General features: G+C 48.0%; 1 protein-coding gene across 1 annotated transcript in view; it reads right to left on the bottom strand.

Moving 5' to 3' along the window:
- Positions 1–947: 947 nt before the first annotated feature.
- The window catches only part of LOC101949099 (vasoactive intestinal polypeptide receptor 1-like), a 93,402-nt gene continuing 72,606 nt past the window's right edge, over positions 948–21,743 (bottom strand). Inside the window, exons 12-16 of the mRNA XM_005283116.3 lie at positions 20,912–20,978; positions 20,627–20,718; positions 6,275–6,404; positions 4,235–4,276; positions 948–3,654 (exon numbers count right to left, since the gene is read on the bottom strand). Of these exons, the coding sequence (XP_005283173.3) occupies positions 3,562–3,654; positions 4,235–4,276; positions 6,275–6,404; positions 20,627–20,718; positions 20,912–20,978 (424 nt within the window). The 3' untranslated portion in view covers positions 948–3,561. The remainder of the gene's footprint in view (positions 3,655–4,234; positions 4,277–6,274; positions 6,405–20,626; positions 20,719–20,911; positions 20,979–21,743) is intronic.

Raw genomic sequence — 21,743 nt, forward strand, 5'->3', positions numbered from 1 at the left:
GTCTAGGGAGGAAGTGTGGCCTAGTGTATAGCATACAGCACTGGGAGTCAGGACATCTGGGTCCTGTTTCTGGCTCTGCCATGGGCCTGTGGGTGACCTTGAGCGAATCACTTCGCCTCTCTTTGCCTCAGTTTCCCTGGCAATAAACTTGGGATAATGAAACTGACATCCTCAGTTAAACACTTTGAGACCTACTGATGGAAAGCTGATTGATCAGGGCTGGCCTAGCCCCAGGCCTTTAAAGAGGCAGGCCAAGGGGCCACAGGAGCTGGTTGTGATACTATGTCTGTATTAGATACTTACTTGCCACTCTCCCATATCCTAGCAAGGCAGGGCAGGGCTATTATCCCCATTATACAAATGGGGGGGGGGGGGATGCGACTCTCCAGCAGGCTGGGGACCCTTGGGAAGCTGTACATTGGCAACACTGATTTTATTTCAGGCTGGGCAGCAACAGGAAAAAAAATAGAGGCCCTGAAAATCAGCGGCCACTTCACTGTGTAGCTCAAAGGCCAGACTTTGTTGTTGCTTTTGGCTCCCTTTAGGGCTGAGGTGCTGAATACCTGGGCTGTGGGGGCTCTTCTGAGTGGGCCATAAAATTAAACAGTTTCATAACCCAGGAGAGAAGAAATCATAAACAGATTAGGGAAGCCAGCGGCATGGTCTCACAAAGGACAAGTCTTGCTGGACAAACGTGACAGGGGCTTTGCAATGTTGTTGTAGCTGTGTTGGTACCAGGATACCAGGCTCCAGGTACCAGGAGCCAAGGTGGGAGACAGTCACAGCGTTGGTGGGTGAAGGGCTCTGGATTTCAGTGCAGCCCTTGACACAGGATGTATCTGGGACATCTTTTCAGAATGCCCAGTTGGTTACCTACACAGGCATTTCTTTGGCACCTCTAGAGCAAGAGACAAGAGCGGCTGACGCTGTAACACAGTAATGTCTGAAGCAGCTTTATTACATCAGCATATAAAACAAGCCCAGAATAGGAACAACTGGCGCAGTTTAACTCCTGCCTGGTGCCCCTTGTAGCCAATGATTTTAGTTTATTATCCAGTTATTGGGTGATGTTATGATTAATTACCATGTCATGTTATATATAAGCATTGTATGGTAAATCGAGTTAAGTTGTAGGATGATAGAAGTATAAACCTGAACAGTAGTTAGAGGGAATCAGGGATTAGATAGCTAAGTAAGAAAGGCTGAAATGCAAGACTTGTAGGCTGAGACCTGCAAGATTTTAGCTTAGCTATTTTAGGCCCTGGAGCTAAGAAATGCTGACAGAAGTAAGTGACTGAAGAATAACCCGATGCGCTGAGGTGATGGGAAAAGAGGCACTAAGGGGTAACATTGCGAAAAATTAGCTGGAAGATTAATTTTAAATCATAAAAATGTGGTAGAGGCACATCTGTCTCCCACATGCATCTGATACAGGTTGTGCGTCAATGCCAATGAGAATAAAGAGAACCTACATGACCTAGACATGACCTTTTTTGGATATTAGGAAAAACTTTTTCACTAGGAGGGTGGTGAAGCACTGGAATGGGTTCCCTAGGGAGGTGGAGGAATCTCCTTCCTTAGAGGTTTTTAAGGTCAGGCTTGACAAATCCCTGGCTGGGATGATTTAGTTGGGGATTGGCCCTGCTTTGAGCAGGGGGTTAGACTAGATGACCTCCTGAGGTCCCTTCCAACCCTGATAGTCTATGATTCTATAGAAATCGGGGTCCCTTCTGTTTTTAGAGGACCAATAATGAAAAAGAGGGGTGACACATGTACATGCACAGACTATAAGTACAGGCAGAATCACATTATAAAAAGGGGGTGCCCGGAGCGGGGAAATTGAGCTTCCTATGGGCAAACTCCAGCAGGAAGCATCCCTGTACTGGTGATCAATCCATGAGAGACCCACCAGATCCTAATGCTGTCTAGGAGGATATGAGTCTGGCTGCAGTTAGAACTGGTGCCTGGATAGATCTAGGTGTTGTACATGCTTTGGTAACATTAATAAAATGGATACAAGATAATAAACCTTCTTCTTGTGATTGTCTGTTACTTGCTTACGGCTTCATATGTTCCTATGAGCGCTAGAGCTAGAATGGGCTGAACTGTCACCGCCAGAGCCGAGCCCTCGATGGTGTAATAGAACAGCACTAAAATTACCTTTAAATAAAAATAAAGGCTACATACACCCTGATGGTGTGGGAAGACTGGTGATGATGATGGCTTGACACAGGGCCAGATTTTCAGAGGCATTCAGCACCCACTGTGCACCCAGCCTATGGTGCTCAGCTCTGGGGAGAGCCCAGTTCAGTGTCTCACCAAATCCTGCTACAGGGCGAAATCCACCCCATGCACAGGGCCTGCATGAAGCCAAGACATCATTAAAAGCCTAAAAAAGTGGGACTGAAGCAGGACCTCGCCCTAATGCTGGCTTCTTGCACAGGAGCGAACCCTGTCCACTCTGATTCCAACTGCCGGGTGTGGGAAGCCTGTCCTGTGGGCAGGGACAGGGCTAAAAGAACCAAAGCCAAAGGGTGAAGTATCAGCCAGCGGTAAACAGCAAGGCACACAGCTGGGGATGTGTGTTGTGCAAGGGCTGGCCTCAGCCAACATCTTCATTACTGGGCTGGGCAGAGGGAGAAAGCCACATGCTGACGAACTCTACAGATGGCACTAAGCCAGGAGGAGCTGTGAGCACCAAGAAGAGGAACAGGAATCACAGAAAATAAGATTCAGCTTGAAAACATGCAAAGCCACCTGAGAAAAAGTGTCTTGGGGGAGAGGAGAAAAACCTGCCAGTAACCAGGCTGAAATGCCTTGGGAGTGAGTGTAAAGAACAAACACACTATGGCAGCAAAAGAGAGGCCTTCGGGGCAGGTAGCGCATCATGGTGCAGGAAAACAATTGCCTTTCTCTATATGGCCCGGGCAGGTCACATCAGGCGATGCTGACAGCTGGCCCTGGGCAGGCTGTGCCAGGTGACACTGCATCCTGTGCAGCTCAGGACCAGAAAGATGGAGAAAACCCCTAAGTATTTACAAGGAGGGTAACACACCTGCTAAGGAGACTGGCGGGTTGGATATGTGTGGGGGATGTGAGTCACAACAGCTGAGAGCAGGGTGGGGGCCCATGGCAGGGAGGGAGAAGAGTGAATTAGAGCAGTGCATGACTTATAACTAGGAGGAAGGCAATGAATGGAGAATACAGCCTGACTCTCTGGAAATTTTTCCCAAGTGCAAAATCTTTGCCTGTGTGGCATTTCCCCGAGGGAAGGGGAGGAAGGTCTGTTTCTTGGGATATTGAACACAAAGCTGGACAAAGCCCTGGAGAATAGAATGCAGAGTACGACCCTGCAGCAATCTCTGGGGAGGGGCTAGAGTGGATCTATAAGGTCTTTTCCCTCAGTCCCCATCTCTGTATGTTTGGCCAAGGAAGCTGAAACAAACTGGGTGGCAAAGTGGAATGCAAGGCGCTGCCCTACTTCCCGCTGGGGCTGCTGCTGCGGGGCACGGAGTAGCGGTCAGGCTTTGGGAAGCTGTTTATCACCAGCTCTTTCCCTTCTCAGGCTGTAAAGTCTTGGGTCACCAGGTTGAAGACATTGCTCTCCATGGACGACTGCCATTTGCCCCAGTTCCTCTGGATCTCAGCCTGCACCTGGAACAGCCCAGCAGAGAAGCACCTTGGAACAGCGCTGGGAAAAGCTGGGCCTTCCCCACTTTGAGCTCCACTTCAACCCATAGGAAATGGAGGCCAGTACCCAGACCCCTCCCCCGAGGACTCATTCAGGTTTGGCAAAGGGCTTTGAAAGCCTCACAGGGAAGGGTCCACGGGGATGCAGAGTCTCATATCTACAGGCCAATGAAAGGTGGCTTTTTACATCAGCAGCTCAACTGATTTAGGCTCCCAGTGTCAGAACCCCCCTCCCCCTGCACTCAGGGAGCTCCCTTTAACAGCTACAGATGGCAACAGCTGGTTGGGCTGGAGCCTAGGAGGGACGTGGTTATAAGGACACAATCCCTGTGCTAGACCCCGCACTGGGGAGGTTAGAAAAGCCTCCTGCCCTGCTAAAAGGAACCTTGAGACAATGCAGTGGGTGTATCCTTGTGTGTATATGTATACATGTGTGCACTGCATGTATCTGTGTGCATGTGTTCACAAGTGAATTTGTGTGCACAGGTGCATGTGTTTGTGTATGCGTGTGTGCACACGTGAGTGTTGAAGGGAAGTCACTCACCTCCCCATTCAGGAAGCAGTACAGCAGAGCCACCAGGAACCCCTGAAATACAACAGCAAGGGAAGAAGTTTCACAAAACAAACATGTTGCTGCATTTCTCCACCCTCCTGGAAAGCCCCAGGACTAGACTCCTCCCAGGGGAGTTGTCTCTGGCCCCACATGGCCAGCTCTGAAACCAGAGGGCAGATGAGCCCAGGACCTGCCTCTGGGAGCCTTTCTGAGACCCTATGAGCTAGGTCCGTTATTTGAGAATGGAGGTGGGCTTCTGATGATGGGCCCACCAGATCTGCCCTGGGACTTTGCCTCCTGCTGTGTTTGTTTGCCTGGAGGGATCTGCTCAGAATACGGCCACCCCTGGAGTGGATGAGGGGGGTTCTAGTCCTGCAGACAGGAGTCTCTGGGGGAGAGCGTCCCTGAGGGGTTCAAGAGGGCTGCGCTGGGAGGCAGGTCTTCCCATTTTATCCCCGAACAGAAGACTGGCTGTGGCCTTTGGCTGGTGGTCTCTGGGCAGTGGGCCACAGTACAGGTGCATGCATATTGCTTAATAGGGTGGATCTCTCTCTTTGCTTTGGTCTCCCTGATTTATAATTACACCCTCCCTGTGCTTGATGCCAGGCTGGGGAGGTTCACTGGAAAAGGCTCCTAAGTGGAACTCGGGTGCATTTGTGGAGTTTCTAAGTTGCTGGAAGAGAAGTTAAAGAGTCAAATGTCTGAGGCTCAGAAGATTAGCGCAAATCTGAATCAGGGCACCAGAAGGTGAGGAGGCCAGAATCGGGCGGCACTTCGGAAAAGACGGGCATTAGGAGCCACAGCTAGACAAGGCCAGAGAGAAGCTCAGTGATCACATCTGGCCTGGCCTGGTGTTCGTTCTTTTCTATCTTAGGTTTTCCTGTGGCGCTCATCACATCACATCTAAGGGCTGGACGAGTGCAGTAGATCTTCTCCTCCTGGTTTCAGCCATGGCAGGTAAGCATGAGCCTGCAGGTTTTTCTTGCAGCATCTTCCCAACTAAACTTTGATTTAGTCTAATCTTCTAGAGTGCTCATTCCACATAGAGTGCCGTGTCTCCAACTCTTGGATATGATGCTCTAAACTTGGTTAGTTGTGTGGCCCGGAGGAATGCAGAGGTCTCATAGAGTCCTGGATGCAGAGCTGGTTTCTGATGTAGCTGGGTCCTGATCCACGGAGGGCTCTGGAGATCAAGACCAAGGCCTTCTGTGGTCACCAGAAGTGAAATGGGGACGAATGATGGGTGCAGGGTGCTGGGGTCCCACTGACCTCGGCTCAGATCCTCAAAGGTATGTAGGCTCTCAACTTCCATCTGAGCCACTTCTCATGTGCAACACAGGTATCAGCTGAAGAGGGAAAGTCTCCTGTATCTTATTTACCTGGGTATCCTCCATGCAGAGAGAGGGTCCCTGATGCTTGAGACAAAGAAGTTGGCAGAAGTGGGATGCAAATTTCACCTCTTAGTCTCCTAGCATTGTGGGTAACACAATATGGCCGTTTTATTGATGCTGTTACAAATACTGTGTGGATGTTTAGCTAAAGAAGGTGGTTGCTGCTGTTTGGGCCTAACTATTCATAGGAGCCACATGGAGTTTATCTGGATGGTTTGCAACCCTCACAGCAATGATACATTCTGTTCCTTTGTAAAATAGGGACTATGCCTGGGGATTTGGGGTAATTGCATCGTTGGAGGGAATCAGGGTAGTACTGAGCTGGTTACAGTCACACTCTGGCTGTTAGTTTGACATGCAGCTCCGTTTGCATTCATGGACAGTCAGACGTCTTCTTTGACTGTATTCCCCCCTCTTATTTTGTAGTTGTTCTCTTTCTTTAAATAAAAAAATAAGAGCCCATTTCCTGCCTCTGTCAGCCTGCGGCATTCCCCTCCCTGCCCTGTTTTGATGTGTGGGCAGTGCACAGGGTGCAAGGGGCTGCACATGGGTGGCACAGGGAGAGAGAGTCTGGGCCCATGTTCACAGCTGTGGCTTCTGTTATTGCCTCTCTGTGCCAGCTGCTCCCTCACTCTCATACCTGATAGGAGCCAAGAACCAGTTCGAAATAGAGTCTTGCTTCAACGCCAATATGTTCCGGGAAGAGGGCGAACACCACGTAGTGAACCCCAAAGAGGGGGATGAGAAGCAGTGTGGATTTTGCCAGTCTCCTGGGAAGAATCAAAGTGACAGGTTCTGGTTATACAAGAATCGCTGTGTTCACACTGTTAGTGAATTAAAAATGCTCTCCCCTCCAGTATTCAGTTTTAATACTTCCCCAGGTAATAGAAGAACAGGAGTACTTGTGGCACCTTAGAGACTAACAAATTTATTAGAGCATAAGCTTTCGTGGACTACAGCCCAATGCATCCGAAGAAGTGGGCTGTAGTCCACGAAAGCTTATGCTCTAATAAATTTGTTAGTCTCTAAGGTGCCACAAGTACTCCTGTTCTTCTTTTTGCGGATACAGACTAACACGGCTGCTACTCTGAAACCAGGTAATAGAGCTATCAGGAAAGTATTAAAACTGAATAGTGCATCTGGCCTTTCTACATCCGTTTAAGTGACACCTCACTAGGTTTGTTGCAGAACAAGTGTCACTTGGGGAGGGGTCAGGAAAAGTGACCCAGTAGTTGGAGCCATGTTGGTTCCAGGATATTAGAGAGGCAAGGTGGGGAAGGTGATATCTTTTATTGGAGCAACTTCAGTTGGTGAGGCAGACAAGCTTTCAAGCCACACAGAGCTCTTTTTCAGGTCTGGAAAAGGTCCTCAGAGTGTCACAGTTAAATACAAGGTGGAACAGATTGTTTTGCATAAGTAGTTAACACACTTCAAGGGACCATTCAAGGTGAAGTGGCCTGTTAACATTCCTCCAGTCATAGGGGGAAAAGGAGAGAGAAAAAATGAAATTTTTTCAGTATTCTCCCACAGTATTCTTGCCGCCAAGTTAAAGAAGTATGGGCTGGATGAATGGACTGTAAGGTGAATAGAAAGCTGGCTAGATCATCGGGCTCAACAGGTAGTGATCAATGGCTCCATGTCTAGTTGGCAGCCGGTTTCAAGCAGAGTGCCCCAAGGGTCGGTCCTGGGGCCGGTTTTGTTTAATATCTTTATTAATGATCTGGAGGATGGTGTGGACTGCACTCTCAGCAAGTTTGCAGATGACACTAAACTAGGAGGCGTGGTAGATACACTAGAGGGTAGGGATCGGATACAGAGGGACCTAGACAAATTAGAGGATTGGGCCAAAAGAAACCTGAGGAGGTTCAACAAGGACAAGTGCAGAGTCCTGCACTTAGCACGGAAGAATCCCATGCACTGCTACAGACTAGGGACCGAATGGCTAGGTAGAAGTTCTGCAGAAAAGGACCTAGGGGTCACAGTGGACGAGAAGTTGGATATGAGTCGACAGTGTGCTCTTGTTGCCAAGAAGGCTAATGGCATTTTGGGCTGTATAAGTAGGGGCATTGCCAGCAGATCGAGGAACATGATCGTTCCCCTTTATTCGACATTGGTGAGGCCTCATCTGGAATACTGTGTCCAGTTTTGGGCCCCACACTACAAGAAGGATGTGGAAAAATTGGAAAGAGTCCAGCGGAGGACAACAAAAATGATTAGGGGTCTGGAGTACATGACTTATGAGGAGAGGCTGAGGGAACTGGGATTGTTTAGTCTCCAGAAGAGAAGAATCATAGAATCATAGAATATCAGAGTTGGAAGGGACCTCAAGAGGTCATCTAGTCCAACCCCCTGCTCAAAGCAGGACCAATTCCCAGCTAAATCATCCCAGCCAGGGCTTTGTCAAGCCGGGCCTTAAAAACCTCCAAGGAAGCAGACTCCACCACCTCCCTAAGTAACGCATTCCAGTGCTTCACCACCCTCCTAGTGAAATAGTGTTTCCTAATATCCAACCTGGACCTCCTCCACTGCAACTTGAGACCATTGCTCCTTGTTCTGTCATCTGCCACCACTGAGAATAGCCGAGCTCCATCCTCTTTGGAACCCCCCTTCAGGTAGTTGAAGGCTGCTATCAAATCCCCCCTCAGAAGAGAAGAATGAGGGGGGATTTGATAGCAGGTCCAGGTTGGATATCAGGAAAAACTATTTCACTAGGAGGGTGGTGAAGCACTGGAATGCGTTACCTAGGGAGGTGGTGGAGTCTCCTTCCTTGGAGATTTTTAAGGCCCAGCTTGACAAAGCCCTGGCTGGGATGATTTAGTTGGGAATTGGTCCTGCTTTGAGCAGGGGGTTGGACTAGATGACCTCTTGAGGTCCCTTCCAACCCTGATATTCTATGATTCTATGAAATGTTGAGGGGAGGTGGTGTTAGTGGGTTAGTGTTGTAATAAGCCATAAATCCAGTTTCTCTATTTAGTCCATGATTTTTAGTGTCTAGCAGTTATGAATTTAAGCTCCCACACTTGTCTTCTGAAGGTTGTGCAGGTCGCCTTTGAGGATGCGGCCTGAGAGGTCATATACAGAGTGATCGCTTTCTGTGAAGTGCTCACCCACAGGTGAAAGGGTATTTTTGTCTATCATTTTCCTGTGTGAGTTTGTTTGAGAGCGTAGTGATTGGTTTCACCACAGTGTTGTTGCTGGGGCATTTAGTGCACTGGATGAGGTACACCACATGTGATAGGCATGTGTAGGACCCATGGATCTTGGAAGGTGTATCATCATCATAGCCATGGGCGGCAGGTTTATATAATTTTTGGTGGTGACCAATTGGAGCTGTCCCATCTATAGGACGGATCGGGGCAACCGCCCTGGGCTCTGCACTTTGGGGGGCCCCGTGCTTCAGGGGGATGAAGGGTCCAAGGTGGCCTGGGGGGTTAGCGGGGGGCCTGGTGCTGGCAACAGCGAGCAACCTGGCCCCAGCATGCCCCGCTACACCCTGCCTCTTCCCACCCAGCCCCCACTCCACCCCATCCCCCAAGCCCCTGCCCCTGAGCAATGCCAGAAACCAGCGGGGTGGAGCAGAGTGGGCTGGGATCGGGTCACTTGCTGCTGCCAGCACCAGGCCCCCCCCGCTAACCTCCCAGGCCGCCCTGGACCCCCTGATGCATGGGGCACCACCATGTTGCGTGATGGACACTTAACAAAATTACCGGACTTAGTGATGGACATTGTGGGGGGAGGGTATTATGTCATTCAATCATTCAACCCATAAAATAGCACACAATTTTCCTCACTGGAAAAAAAACTAGTAACCTAGATAATAATAATAACAATAATAATAATAATAAATTCAATTAATATAATTAATGAAAAATTTGTGTATATGAGATTATTATATGAGAAATGAAAATGAGCTTTGGGATTTTACAAGGCACTTAAATCATTTAAATACATTTGGTACCCTGAGTAATGATAACACTTCTTGTAAATCATATAAATAGGGAACCCATGGTCCCCTTCCCTCACCCCATTGCTAAGGCACAGAGGTTATTGCTGGCTGCCCTAGGGCTGCAGAAAACCCTATGGGCAAAACATATGGAAAGAAGAAGATTAATTTATACAGAGGGCTGAAGGGGACTACCATAGTGCATTAATTAACACTTAATAAATACATCAAAATGAAATACATTACAGAGATAAGAACCTGTAATGACAGACTTTACTTCATGAGAAACTCCAGAGAAAGAAGACCCAGACGGAGTAATGGTAGGGGGAATCCTAGGGAGACCAAAGGGGCTGGTAGAGGCAGCAGACAGAGAACAAGGATAGAGGCAGAGTCACTGCAGGGTTGACCAAGTCTTCTGTCTCTCCCCTGTGGGTGGAGACACTGATCACTATCACTATAGGAGGGAGCAACAGAGTGGAATGCCCAGAAGAATTAATGACTTGAGGACAATTTCCTGAAGGGACCCTTACCCTTGCAGAGCTTTTCTAGTTCCGACAGTTACATTTCTACACAGGGTGGTTTGGCCCACAGAAATAAACATCTGCACATCTTCCATGTGTTTTTGGACCAATGGAAAAAAACAGGTACAATTCAAGTGACTTTTAAAATTGCCTTTGAAACCGAGTTAACAAAATAAATGAGCTTATGAACAACCAGAAAATATACTTCTTAAGTGAAAAACTATAAATGGACTTCTTTGTTAAGAAATTGTAAGTTTTCTTAGCCACAAACTGTCTGGAACGGAAGAGTAGACTGAATTACTTGCCTCAGTGAAATTAAATCCCATGCACTGCTACAGACTAGGGACCGAGTGGCTAGGCAGCAGTTGTGCAGAAAAGGACCTAGGGGTCACAGTGGACGAGAAGCTGGATATGAGTCGACAGTGTGCTCTTGTTGCCAAGAAGGTTAATGGCATTTTGGGCTGTATAAGTTGGAGCATTGCCAGCAGATCGAGGGATGTGATCATTCCACTCTATTCGACATTGGTGAGGCCTCATCTGGAGTACTGTGTCCAGTTTTGGGCCCCACGCTACAAGAAGGATGTGGAAAAATTGGAAAGAGTCCAGCGGAGGGCAAAAAAATGATTAGGGGGCTGGTGCACATGACTTTTGAGGAGAGGCTGAGGGAACTGGGATTGTTTAGTCTCCAGAAGAGAAGAATGAGGGGGGAATGTGATAGCTGCTTTCAACTACATGAAAGGAGGTTCCAAAGAGGATGGATCTAGACTGTTCTCTGTGGTAACAGATGACAGAACAAGGAGCAATGGTCTCAAGTTGCAGTGGGGGAGGTTTAGGTTGGATATTAGGAAAAACTTTTTCACTAGGAGGGTGGTGAAGCGCTGGAATGGGTTACCTAGGGAGGTGGTGGAATCTCCTTCCTTAGAGGTTTTTAAGGTCAGGCTTGACAAAGCCCTGGCTGGTATGGTTTAGTTGGGGATTGGTCCTGCTTTGAGCAGGGGGGTTGGAGTAGATGACCTCCTGAGGTCCCTTCCAACCCTGATAGTCTATGATTCTAAATACCCAGAGAATTGCTGGGCCTGTGATGATGATGCCCAGAGCTTGCTCCCTGTGGCTCCCCCTCCCCGTGCTGTGGGGGCACGGCCAGGCAGGTCTGCATCTGCAAGCAGGTGCCCTGCCTCAGGTGCAGCCCCCATTGGCAGAGGTGGCCAATAGGCTGGGAGCCTCCCAACCAATGGGCTGGGGGGCAGGGGGAAGGCAAAGGGGGAGATTGTAGGGAGCAGGGGAGGCAGGGGGAGGGGAGCTGTCTCTGGAGGCACAAAGGGGGGACTCTCTGGACGTTGGCCAGGTTCCTGTAGGTTTTATGATAAAAGATTGCCACAGTCTTAAGGCATGACCTAATAAAGATTTTCAGATATGGGACCACCGCCAACTCATGCCAGGCTGACTGTGGCAACCATTTTAAACAACATTGTCATAGTCATCAAATAACATTGGTCTACAGTTGGAAATACAAGGGATGGCTTCTTGGTGTTGCCTCAGTGTAACTTTACAATTGATGTAAGGACACATTTTGTACTAATTTTGATCGTCAACATAGTCTTGACAGAATTGAATCACATTTCTCTTTTTTCTTTCAGATGCTACATTGGTAGTGTGAAAGCTGCTTGGTGATTGGCTATTATTAACTGTACACAGTAGCAAAAGGTATTAGATTATTACTGGCTATTACTAGTGCTTCAAAACGTGTCAGAAAGATACAAGCTTGTGTGTGCGTTGTCAGGAAGACACAGGTGCAGCGCTGATTAAGTCAGCAGAACCACAAAGAGAGCCTGTTGGATATAGCTATCAAACTCTAGCAGAAAATATCAGCTGTTTCCATACACTGAATTCACTTCCCCTATCCACAGCCGTGTGTAGATTAGATGATGGTGGTATTGAAGTGACATTGAACAAGAACAATGGACATTGGCATAAAACCTGCTACGGCAAGTTTAACAGGACCAAGCCACGAGGGCTGAGTTAAAAGACAAAAAAAGAACTGAGAAAGCTGTGGATCACCCTGACGAACTGCAGAAGAAATACTCAGGTTTAAGTGACCAACACAAAGGACCTCCAGAAAAAGAAGCGTGCTTCGTTTGTCAAATGAATATACATCAGAAGACCACCATGAAGCTTCTACCCTCAGTCTGGGTAGCCTGCAAGTGTGTACTTCAGCTGCAAGGCCAGCGCTTGCGTGCAAAACTAAGTGCAGGGGACATAGAGGCCCAAGAGGCAAAGTTCTGTGCAAAATGTTTGATATCTCTCTACAATAAAGTTGGGAAGAAGAAAACTGAGCAAAGCAACACAACGAAGATGTCACAGAGATTTGCCTTTGCTGAACTGACAACATATATTGAAGAGGCAAGACTGAATGAAGCTGTGTCTCCAGTGTTTAAACAAACAGACCTCCCTAGGTGCTATACAGCTAGTAGAACACTGCTGGGTACATTCACAGCGCTAAACCAAAATCCCACATCCCAGATCTCCAAGCACACAAAGGACGTGATGCACTCCTTGCCTTCAACCAGGATTATCGGACATGCCCAACAAAAAGCATAACAAGGAAGATTGTGACAAAGAAGCACTTCACCTGTCCCAAACAACAACAAACATTCAAAGGGACATATTTGAAATGAAAAACGCAATTTACTGGATCATTTGATCCAGGATGCCAAGGAAAGTCTGTGCCTGGTCACTATTGGCAACGATGTCCATGATATTGGATGGTCCAAACATTAAAACTGAGTCCGAACAAGTTTCCATTTGTCCAGCCCCCCTATTTCGGCACAGCTGGTGCAGTGCAACAGCAACATCCGTTGCCATGAAGGAACAGAAAGCTTGTACCACAACAAAGCTCAAGCAATACCTTTCCCAGTCTACACTGGTTTGACACTTCATGCACAGACACAAAAAATAAGTGAGCTAGTAGATACATTTTTAAACTGGGATTGCCCATCTCCTAAGAGAGAGCACTGGCTATCTCTCCCAGCATGGCAAACCGTGCATGCCAGCACTTTGAGGAAGAGAATATAGTCAGTCCTCTAAAGCTTTTGGTGATCTGTTCACTACTGTGGTCATAGATAGACGACAATCCCAGCTCCACCACAGCAACCGACTCCTTCCACGGAACTGGGATATTACTTTTCAGCATCCCAGTGCTCAGCTGGAGAGAGCTGTCTGGGGAATTCCCAACTCAGACTGTGAGACTGCAGCATCAGTGAAGAACCTTGAATCTCTCACACTTGTCCCTCCATTGATTGTGAAGAAAACCAGTGCTCCCATCCCTTCTGCAAATGGTGAAGTCAAGACTGACTGCCAACAGATTACCCAAGCCCTACAAGAAGAATGCTGCTGGCTTGAACCGGTAAGACAAGCAGCCAGTCTGGATACCATCAATGGCAAGCAAGACATTTCCTGGGCAGCTTACCATGCCAAACAGCCAGTGCCAGACTTTGGCTCAGCCATCACTGCGTTTCTTTGCCCCCTTCCAGCTGACTCCAAGTCTGTGGCAATGATCTGTCTTGCCATGGATGTGATAAGGAACCCACACCACGTGCCAGTGTTCACTGTGGATCAGCCCCTTTTCACCATAACCAAATGATACTAAGCCTGGCCTGCTGGGTATAGAGAGGACAATTTTGTTATTATGCTGAGTTGTCTTCACCTGGAAATGGCAAGTCTAAAGCTGACTGGAGACTGGCTAGAAGACAGCAGATGCACACAAGTCTTTGTTCAGGCCCCACTGGCCTCCCTAGGAATGGTCAATTCCTTCCTGAAAAGTGTCTCATGTCACACATACTAGGTGTGCCCACCAAGTAGCTACCAGCAAGCTACTTCTTGCTCCAGAATGTATGCACACAGTACACAAGGTCTCGGGGAAGAGGAGTCCCCCTGGGAAATGACAAATCGTGTGACAAGTGAAAATGAGAAAACCCAGTGTTCTGCTTCTGGCATACCACACATCATCTGGAGCTTCTTATATTGACCTATGTGCTGTCAATCCAACAGGCCAACTTTGCTCTATAGACGGAATGCCTGGGAAAGCTCTCACCCTGGTTCTTTGCCTTAGATCATACTAATTATGGTTGTTGGGTGCCTGTTCACCTCTGAGATAGGAGAAACCTTCACATATCCTGACACAGCTAAAAGGGAAACTGTCAGGTTCCCAAGACACAGCATGTTTTCTCTGCAATCGCACTTGACCAGACTCATGAGCAAAATAATGCCACAATCAAAGGGGCTGGTGGAGCTGCTGGCCTAACACAAAGTCAGAAGCCCTCTGGTGCTGGATGATAGCAGGACCAGAGGTGGCCAGGTTGAGAGGAGAATTTGAAGCTGTAGTGGAGAAAGGAGCCCCCTGAAAAGGTCTAACACAAAGCACCATGAGCAGGTGAAAGGTGCCTAGGTTTCTTTTGCATAACATGTCAAGGCACTTGTTGAGGTCATAGAAGACATGGGCAACCCTTTCTCAGAAGAGAGTGTAGACTTAGTTAAACTGGCCACTAAAGATATTGCAGACCCTGTTGTGATTGCGTTATGGAGGTTGAGAAGATCAGGCAGCAGCGGTACACCATGTTTGTAACAGGGATTGCAAGACAAAGCAAAGCCATCAGAGCCTAGCTAGCGAAATAAACCGCCCTTGTTCAGCAGCCCCCTGCAAGGGAGATCTCCAAGACCATATTGCAGTTTTCCTCCTTGACAAATGACTGCTCCCCTTCTCTGACCTGTACATACCTTGCCAAACACATGATGGTCACCGGGATATTTCTCTTAGCGTGAGAATCAGGCATGCTCCCTTTCATTGTCTCAGATGGGCAAACTACAGCTTGGCAAGCAATCTGACCTGATGGCTATTCTGGAAGGGCTATGTTCAACTGCAAGATACAGCTCCGGCAGTAGATGCCATAGTTTTTGATGGGGCAGCTCTTGTGAAGATGTTGAAACCCATTGCTAGCAACATGTTTGCTGACAATGCTATGAACATTTTTATTCCCCACTTCGAGACACAGCTACAGTGTTGCAGGAGGGTGGGATGTTTGCATTGCCCACAGTCTCAAGGCCCAGACCAGAAGCAGGAGCAGAAGGGAGTCAAGAGGAGCACCAAGCCTTGCATCCCTCTACCACTAACACTGGCAAGAGTTTCTGTGCATGAATGAAAATAAAAATGAATCTGCTGCTTCCTTGCATCGTCTATTACACAGTTAGCAGTAGAAGGCAAAGAGCTAATTACCACGGATGGTCAAGATGTACACCGCAGCCCTACCTGTGATAAGACCAGTCTTTCCCCAGGCAACCATAAGGGAGCAGATAGCAGAATGATGCTGCTGCTGCTGCATTCAATCAAAGAGGTACTCCAGTGTTCATATGCACAGTTGACACCGATGGCGTAGTCCTTGCTGTCACATGTTATGTTATGTTAGCAACAAGAAGAAAGTCAAGGAACGTTTGGGCCCCTTACTGAATGAGGGAGGCAACCTAGTGACAGAGGATGTGGGAAAAGCTAATGTACTCAATGATTTTTTGGCCTCTATCTTCACAAACAAGGTCAGCTCCCAGACTGCTGCACTGGGCAGCACAGCATGGGGAGGAGGTGACCAGCCCTCTGTGGAGAAAGAAGTGGTTCGGGACTATTTAGAAAAACTGGACAAGCACAAGTTCATGGGGCCGGATACGCTGCATCCGAGGGTGCTAAAGGAGTTGGCGGATGTGATTGCAGAGCCATTGCCCATTATCTTTGAAAACTTATGGCGATCAGGGGAGGTCCTGGATGACTGGAAAAAGGCTAATGTAGTGCCCATCTTTAAAAAAGGGAAGAAGGAGGATCCGGGGAACTACAGGCTAGTCAGCCTCACCTCATGGAAAAATCATGGAGCAGGTCCTCAAGGAATCAATTCTGAAGCACTTAGAGGAGAGGAAAGTGATCAGGAACAGTCAGCATGGATTCACCAAGGGCAAGTCATGCCTGACTAACCTAATTGCCTTCTATGAGGAGATAACTGGGTCTGTGGATGAGGGGAAAGCAGTGGATGTGTTATTCCTTGACTTTAGCAAAGCTTTTGATATGGTCTCCCACAGTATTCTTGCCAGCAAGTTAAAGAAGTATGGGCTGGATGAATGGACTATAAGGTAGATAGAAAGCTGGCTAGATCGTCGGGCTCAACGGGTAGTGATCAATGGCTCCATGTCTAGTTGGCAACCGGTTTCAAGCGGAGTGCCCCAAGGGTCAGTCCTGGGGCCGGTTTGTTCAATATCTTCATTAATGATCTGGAAGATGGCGTGGACTGCACTCTCAGCAAGTTTGCAGATGACACTAAACTGGGAGGAGTGGTAGATACGCTGGAGGATAGGGATAGGATACAGAGGGACCTAGACAAATTAGAGGATTGGGCCAAAAGGAACCTGATGAGGTTCAACAAGGACAAATGCAGAGTCCTGCACTTAGCACGGAAGAATCCCATTCACTGTTACAGACTAGGGACCGAATGGCTAGGAAGCAGTTCTGCAGAAAAGGACCTAGGGGTTACAGTGGACGAGAAGCTGGATATGATTCAACAGTGTGCCCTTGTTGCCAAGAAGGCTAATGGCATTTTGAGCTGTATAAGTAGGGGCATTGCCAGCAGATCGAGGGACGTGATCATTCCCCTCTATTCGACATTGGTGAGGCCTCATCTGGAGTACTGTGTCCAGTTTTGGGCCCCACACTACAAGAAGGGTGTGGAAAAATTGGAAAGAGTCCAGCGGAGGGCAACAAAAATGATTAGGGGGCTGGAGCACATGACTTATGAGGAGAGGCTGAGGGAACTGGGATTGTTTAGTCTGCAGAAGAGAAGAATGAGGGGGGATTTGATAGCTGCTTTCAACTACCTGAAAGGGGGTTCCAAAGAGGATGGATCTAGACTGTTCTCAGTGGTGGCAGATGACAGAACAAGGAGCAATGGTCTCAAGTTGCAGTGGGGAAGATTTAGGTTGGATATTAGGAAACACTATTTCACTAGGAGGGTGGTGACGCACTGGAATGGGTTACCTAGGCAGGTGGTGGAATCTCCTTCCTTAGAGGTTTTTAAGGTCAGGCTTGACAAAGCCCTGGCTGGGATGATTTAGTTGGGAATTGGTCCTGCTTTGAGCAGGGGGTTGGACTAGATGACCTCTTGAGGTCCCTTCCAACCCTGATATTCTAGGATTCTATGATTCTATGATATGTGCAAAGACCTCAGATCCCTGCACTGTGGATTGGACTTGTACCTGCCCACAAGACAGCTTCTTCACTCGGCCCAAGCAAGTCAAAGGCATTCCCAGTGTTTCATGCTGATTCGGGTTGTGATGCAGCATCTGCTTTTTCTGGAAGAGGAAAGAAATCTCCATGGGTGCCCCGACAGGCATCTGTCCCCTGTTTCCATGAGTTTGTCTGCTGCACCACAGTTTATGGCGGATGGAACGATGTCTCTGCTGCAGTGCCTAGTGGTGCCTCTGCACGACAGGACAAGTGGCACAAATGCTGCTGGTGTGGCCCACAAGAGGCTCTTGAGACAAGGGCAGAGCTATGGAATCCCTCCACTGACCAAACCTGCTCTGGTTCAGCACAGTGGGCGAGCTGCATACCAAGCAGGACGCTGCTGGGGTCAAACTCCTGAGCTCCCCTCCCCCAAGGAATGGAGATGGCTGGGGGGCACTGAGGGATGGAGCCCACTGTGGACAACCCTCCCGGAAGCACAGGATTATTGTCGTGAACTCCTAAGATGGGGCTGCAAAATGGGGTGCCAGGCAAGGTGCAAGCATGGCAAGGCAGCACTGAGCCCTTGTGGTGGGGAATGTGATGTTTGAACATACCGAAGACTGTGAAAGAGACTTTCTTGTTTCTTATTTGTTTTAGGCTGCCTATTTACGTACACTGCCTTTTCAACCTTTGAGACACAGCGATATCCTGCTATACCAAGATCAGTCGGAAATATTGTTATTGGCAAGGAGAAATGTAACTTTCAGTTTGTGAACAGAAACTTGTCAATGTTCTGTGTTATTTTTCTATATAACTAATATTTTAGTAAATATTCCCTGGTGACACGCTACAGAGCATGTACTGAAATATCAAGAACTAACAATCTCAAGCCATTGCAATTCATTGCTTTCATTTTCAGGACACCTAAGACAATAGGAGTATAAATGTACAAAAATAAAACCGCACTGGGATGGTTTAATTCCATAAACGATCAGTATCAGAAAAATAGCAAGTAGGAAAAAAAATGAATTCTGAATTTAAAATGGCTGCCACAGCCAACATGGCATGAGTTGGTGATGACTATCTGAAGATCTTTATTAGGTCATGCCCTAAGGTTATGGCAAATTTCACGCTTTTATCAAAAATCCACAATTTTTTTAGAAATCTGATTGGCTTTGGGGCCCCAATTCAGCAAGGCGCTTAAGCCCATGCCTGAGAACGAGTTGGCCCATTGGAATCCATGCCTGGGGAGGTTAGTAAATGGGAAAGGGTTCAAACAGAAGCTGCAAGGATGATTCTAGGTCTGGAAAAGACTGAAGCACTCAGTTTGTTTCATTTACCCAAAAGAAGCTTAAGAGGTGACTCGATGATGATCTATTGTGAGTTTCTGAAAGTCAAAAGCTCTTGAATCTAGGAGACAAAGGCAGAGCGAGCTCCAGGGGCTGGAAGCTGAAGCTAGACAATTTCAGACCAGACATACGGTGCAGTTTTCTTAATAGGAGGATAATTAAACATTGAAACAACTTACCCACCCCCTCTCTCTAAGCTTCAGCACCCGAGCTTCAGCCCCAACTTCAAAGCACTGTCTCTACAGCTATGAGCCCCACTAGCCCAAGTCTGTTGACCCGGACCAGGAGGCTTACTCCAAAACGCTGTGTAGATGGACCCATACGGACAGTAGGGTCTGAGGCCGAAGGAAGGGCGATAGTAACTGCCATGAGGCTGTGCACTTGCTTAACTCAGCTCATGGTGGTTCTGCATTTTCAAAATGGGTTTGATACCATTTCTGTCAAGGGATGAGGAGGGTCAAGTGGGTTCCCGAGGGAGGAGTTTTAAGGAGACACTTGGAGGAAGACAGTGAGAGGAAAAATGTACCGCCCCAATATTCAAACTACAGCTTCTTGACACAGCTCTGGCAGAGAGCTCGAGTGTGACACCTGGCATGGACATAAGCCATTTTCAGTCCTCTGTGGGGGCTTTCCTTGTTTGGGTTTGATTTAGCAAAATGATAGCTTACAACTGCTGGAAAATTCTGTATTGAATACAATGTAGAAAATATTATGGCTACGGGCGCCACTTGGGGCCTGCAACTCTCTCATGTGAGCAGTTTCATTTCACGTTTTACTTGCATGCGTAAAGGATGCAGGATCGGGCCCTTTCAGGCTGATTAGGCCTCAACTGGAGTATTGTGTCCGGTTCTGGGAGCCACATTTCAGGAAGGATGTGGACAAATTGGAGAGAGTCCAGAGAAGAGCAACTAAAAGGATTAAAGGTCTAGAAAACATGACCTATGCGGGAAGATTGAAAAAATTGGGTTTGTTTATTCTGGAAATGAGAAGACTGAGAGGGGACATGATAACCATTTTCAAGTACATAAAAGGTTGTTACAAGGAGGAGGGAGAAGAATTGTTGTTCTTAACCTCTGAGGATAGGACAAGAAGCAATGGGCATAATTGCAGCAGGGAGGTTTAGGTTGGACATTAAGAAAAACTTCCTGTCAAGGTGGTTAAGCATTGGAATAAATTGCCTAGGGAGGTTGTGGAATCTCCGTCATTTTGAGATTTTTAAGAGCAGGTTAAACAAACACCTGTCAGGGATGGTCTAAATAATTCTTAGTCCTGCCATGAGTGCAGGGGACTGGACTAAATGACCTCTTGAGGTCACTTCCAGTCCTATGAGTCTATGATGGTTGGAGATGTAACTATCTAACCTTCATGCAGTATTAAGGTAGGTTTTTAAAGACTTTATGGCCCAAAGTTTCTACTGTGGCTGAGATCCATGTAGCACTGGGGATCTATTAGGGGGTCCTGATAAAGCACCGGATTTTCTGAGCTGATGAGCACAGACCCCATCACAAAGCCTCCCTCTTTGGATAGCACCTCACTGGAGTTACCACTACTTAGCATTTTCTGTTCTGGTCCTGAATCCATGACATTGATTGGGGACAGATATATAAATTGGCGCATCTCCATTGCAGTCAATACTGATACAAACTAGGGATCTGGCTCTATCTGTAGAAGCTCAGTTTCTCTGCAAGCTTTGGAAAGCTCTGATACGGGGTTGAGGTGTCGTACAATCACACCCCTTATGACACCCCAACCCTGTATCAATCACACCCTGTACGGCACCCAACCATAACAGCCACTGGTCTGATGAAATGTGAATCCTTGGGAAGGACCCTGGCTGGCCAAGCCAGGCCTAAGCGCTATGCAGGGGGAGGGATCACATTTCCTGGGACCAGACTACTGGGGCAGAGAGTGTTAACGCTTTGCTTACATATACTGTTGCTTGTAGTTTTTGCCGACGTCAGGGGATCGAATCTTCTGCACTAACATTCGGATCACATTCAGGAATATGAGGAAGTTCATCTTGCAAAAGGAAGAGAAGGTTTGTCTCAGCCTCAAAATAGAACTGACCACCCAACGACATTCCAGAACCCACAGGGCTGGACTCCTCCATCTCCCTGCAGGCATCCCAACCTCCCAGGCACGCTGCCCGTCCCTTCTCACGCCACTCGCCTGGCAACCCACGCGTTTACAAAGTAAGACACGGCATACTCACAAAGATGGCAAAGAGAATGGGAGCCTTGATCACCCACCAGTACAGACTGGCATAGTCATCCCAACACCTAGGAGAGAGCAGGGAAAGCGCAGAAGCATTACCAACTCATTGTGCTTTTGCTCCCTGCGGCAGGGGTTCCTGCAAACAGCTCCGGCCTCCGTGCGATTTTGGAGCTAACATTGGCACTCATGTGGGTCTGGATGCCTCGGGTGCTGCTGACGAGCTACAGAGCCTTTCAGCTGTCAGTCACCAGCCCGAATCCAGTCTAGCTCAGCAACTGTGAGCAGCTGTTCCCAACTAATGGCTGTTTGGTGGCCCCGTATGCGTCTGACAACTCACAGCCTTATCCATCATGTTGCAAAGTCGCCACCACATTTTGCACATCTGTAAGCTCTTCAGGGCAGGGACTGTCTGTGTCTGTGTGTGCACATGTGAGATCTGTGTTGGGTCCTACAGTGAGACCTCCTGCAGTGGGAGCCACAGTTGCCTTGCACACTATCCATTGTGAGTTGGTGGTGGAGTAACTGTCACACACCCAGGAGGGGAGGGGGGAGTTCAAAACTCAGACAGAGCAAAACACACAAGTGAGTCTTCGTTAAAAACCTCACCATTTTTTAGCCAATCTCGTGATTTGGGAGGGTGGGAGGGGGAAGAGAGGGCTCCACTCATTATGATGCTGTCGACACTTGGGAAGGTCCCTCCTAGCCCAGCCCAGGACAACTAGGAACATTAGCGAGGCAAGAAAAATGAAACACGGCGAGCGGTCACAAAGTGGTAGAGAGGGAAGGGTGGAGCCTGCAATGAGTGGGGGAAGGGTCAGGGAGATGAGCGT

This window comes from Chrysemys picta, chromosome 24 (genome assembly GCF_011386835.1).
Source record: "Chrysemys picta bellii isolate R12L10 chromosome 24, ASM1138683v2, whole genome shotgun sequence".
Lineage (NCBI taxonomy): Eukaryota > Metazoa > Chordata > Testudines > Emydidae > Chrysemys > Chrysemys picta.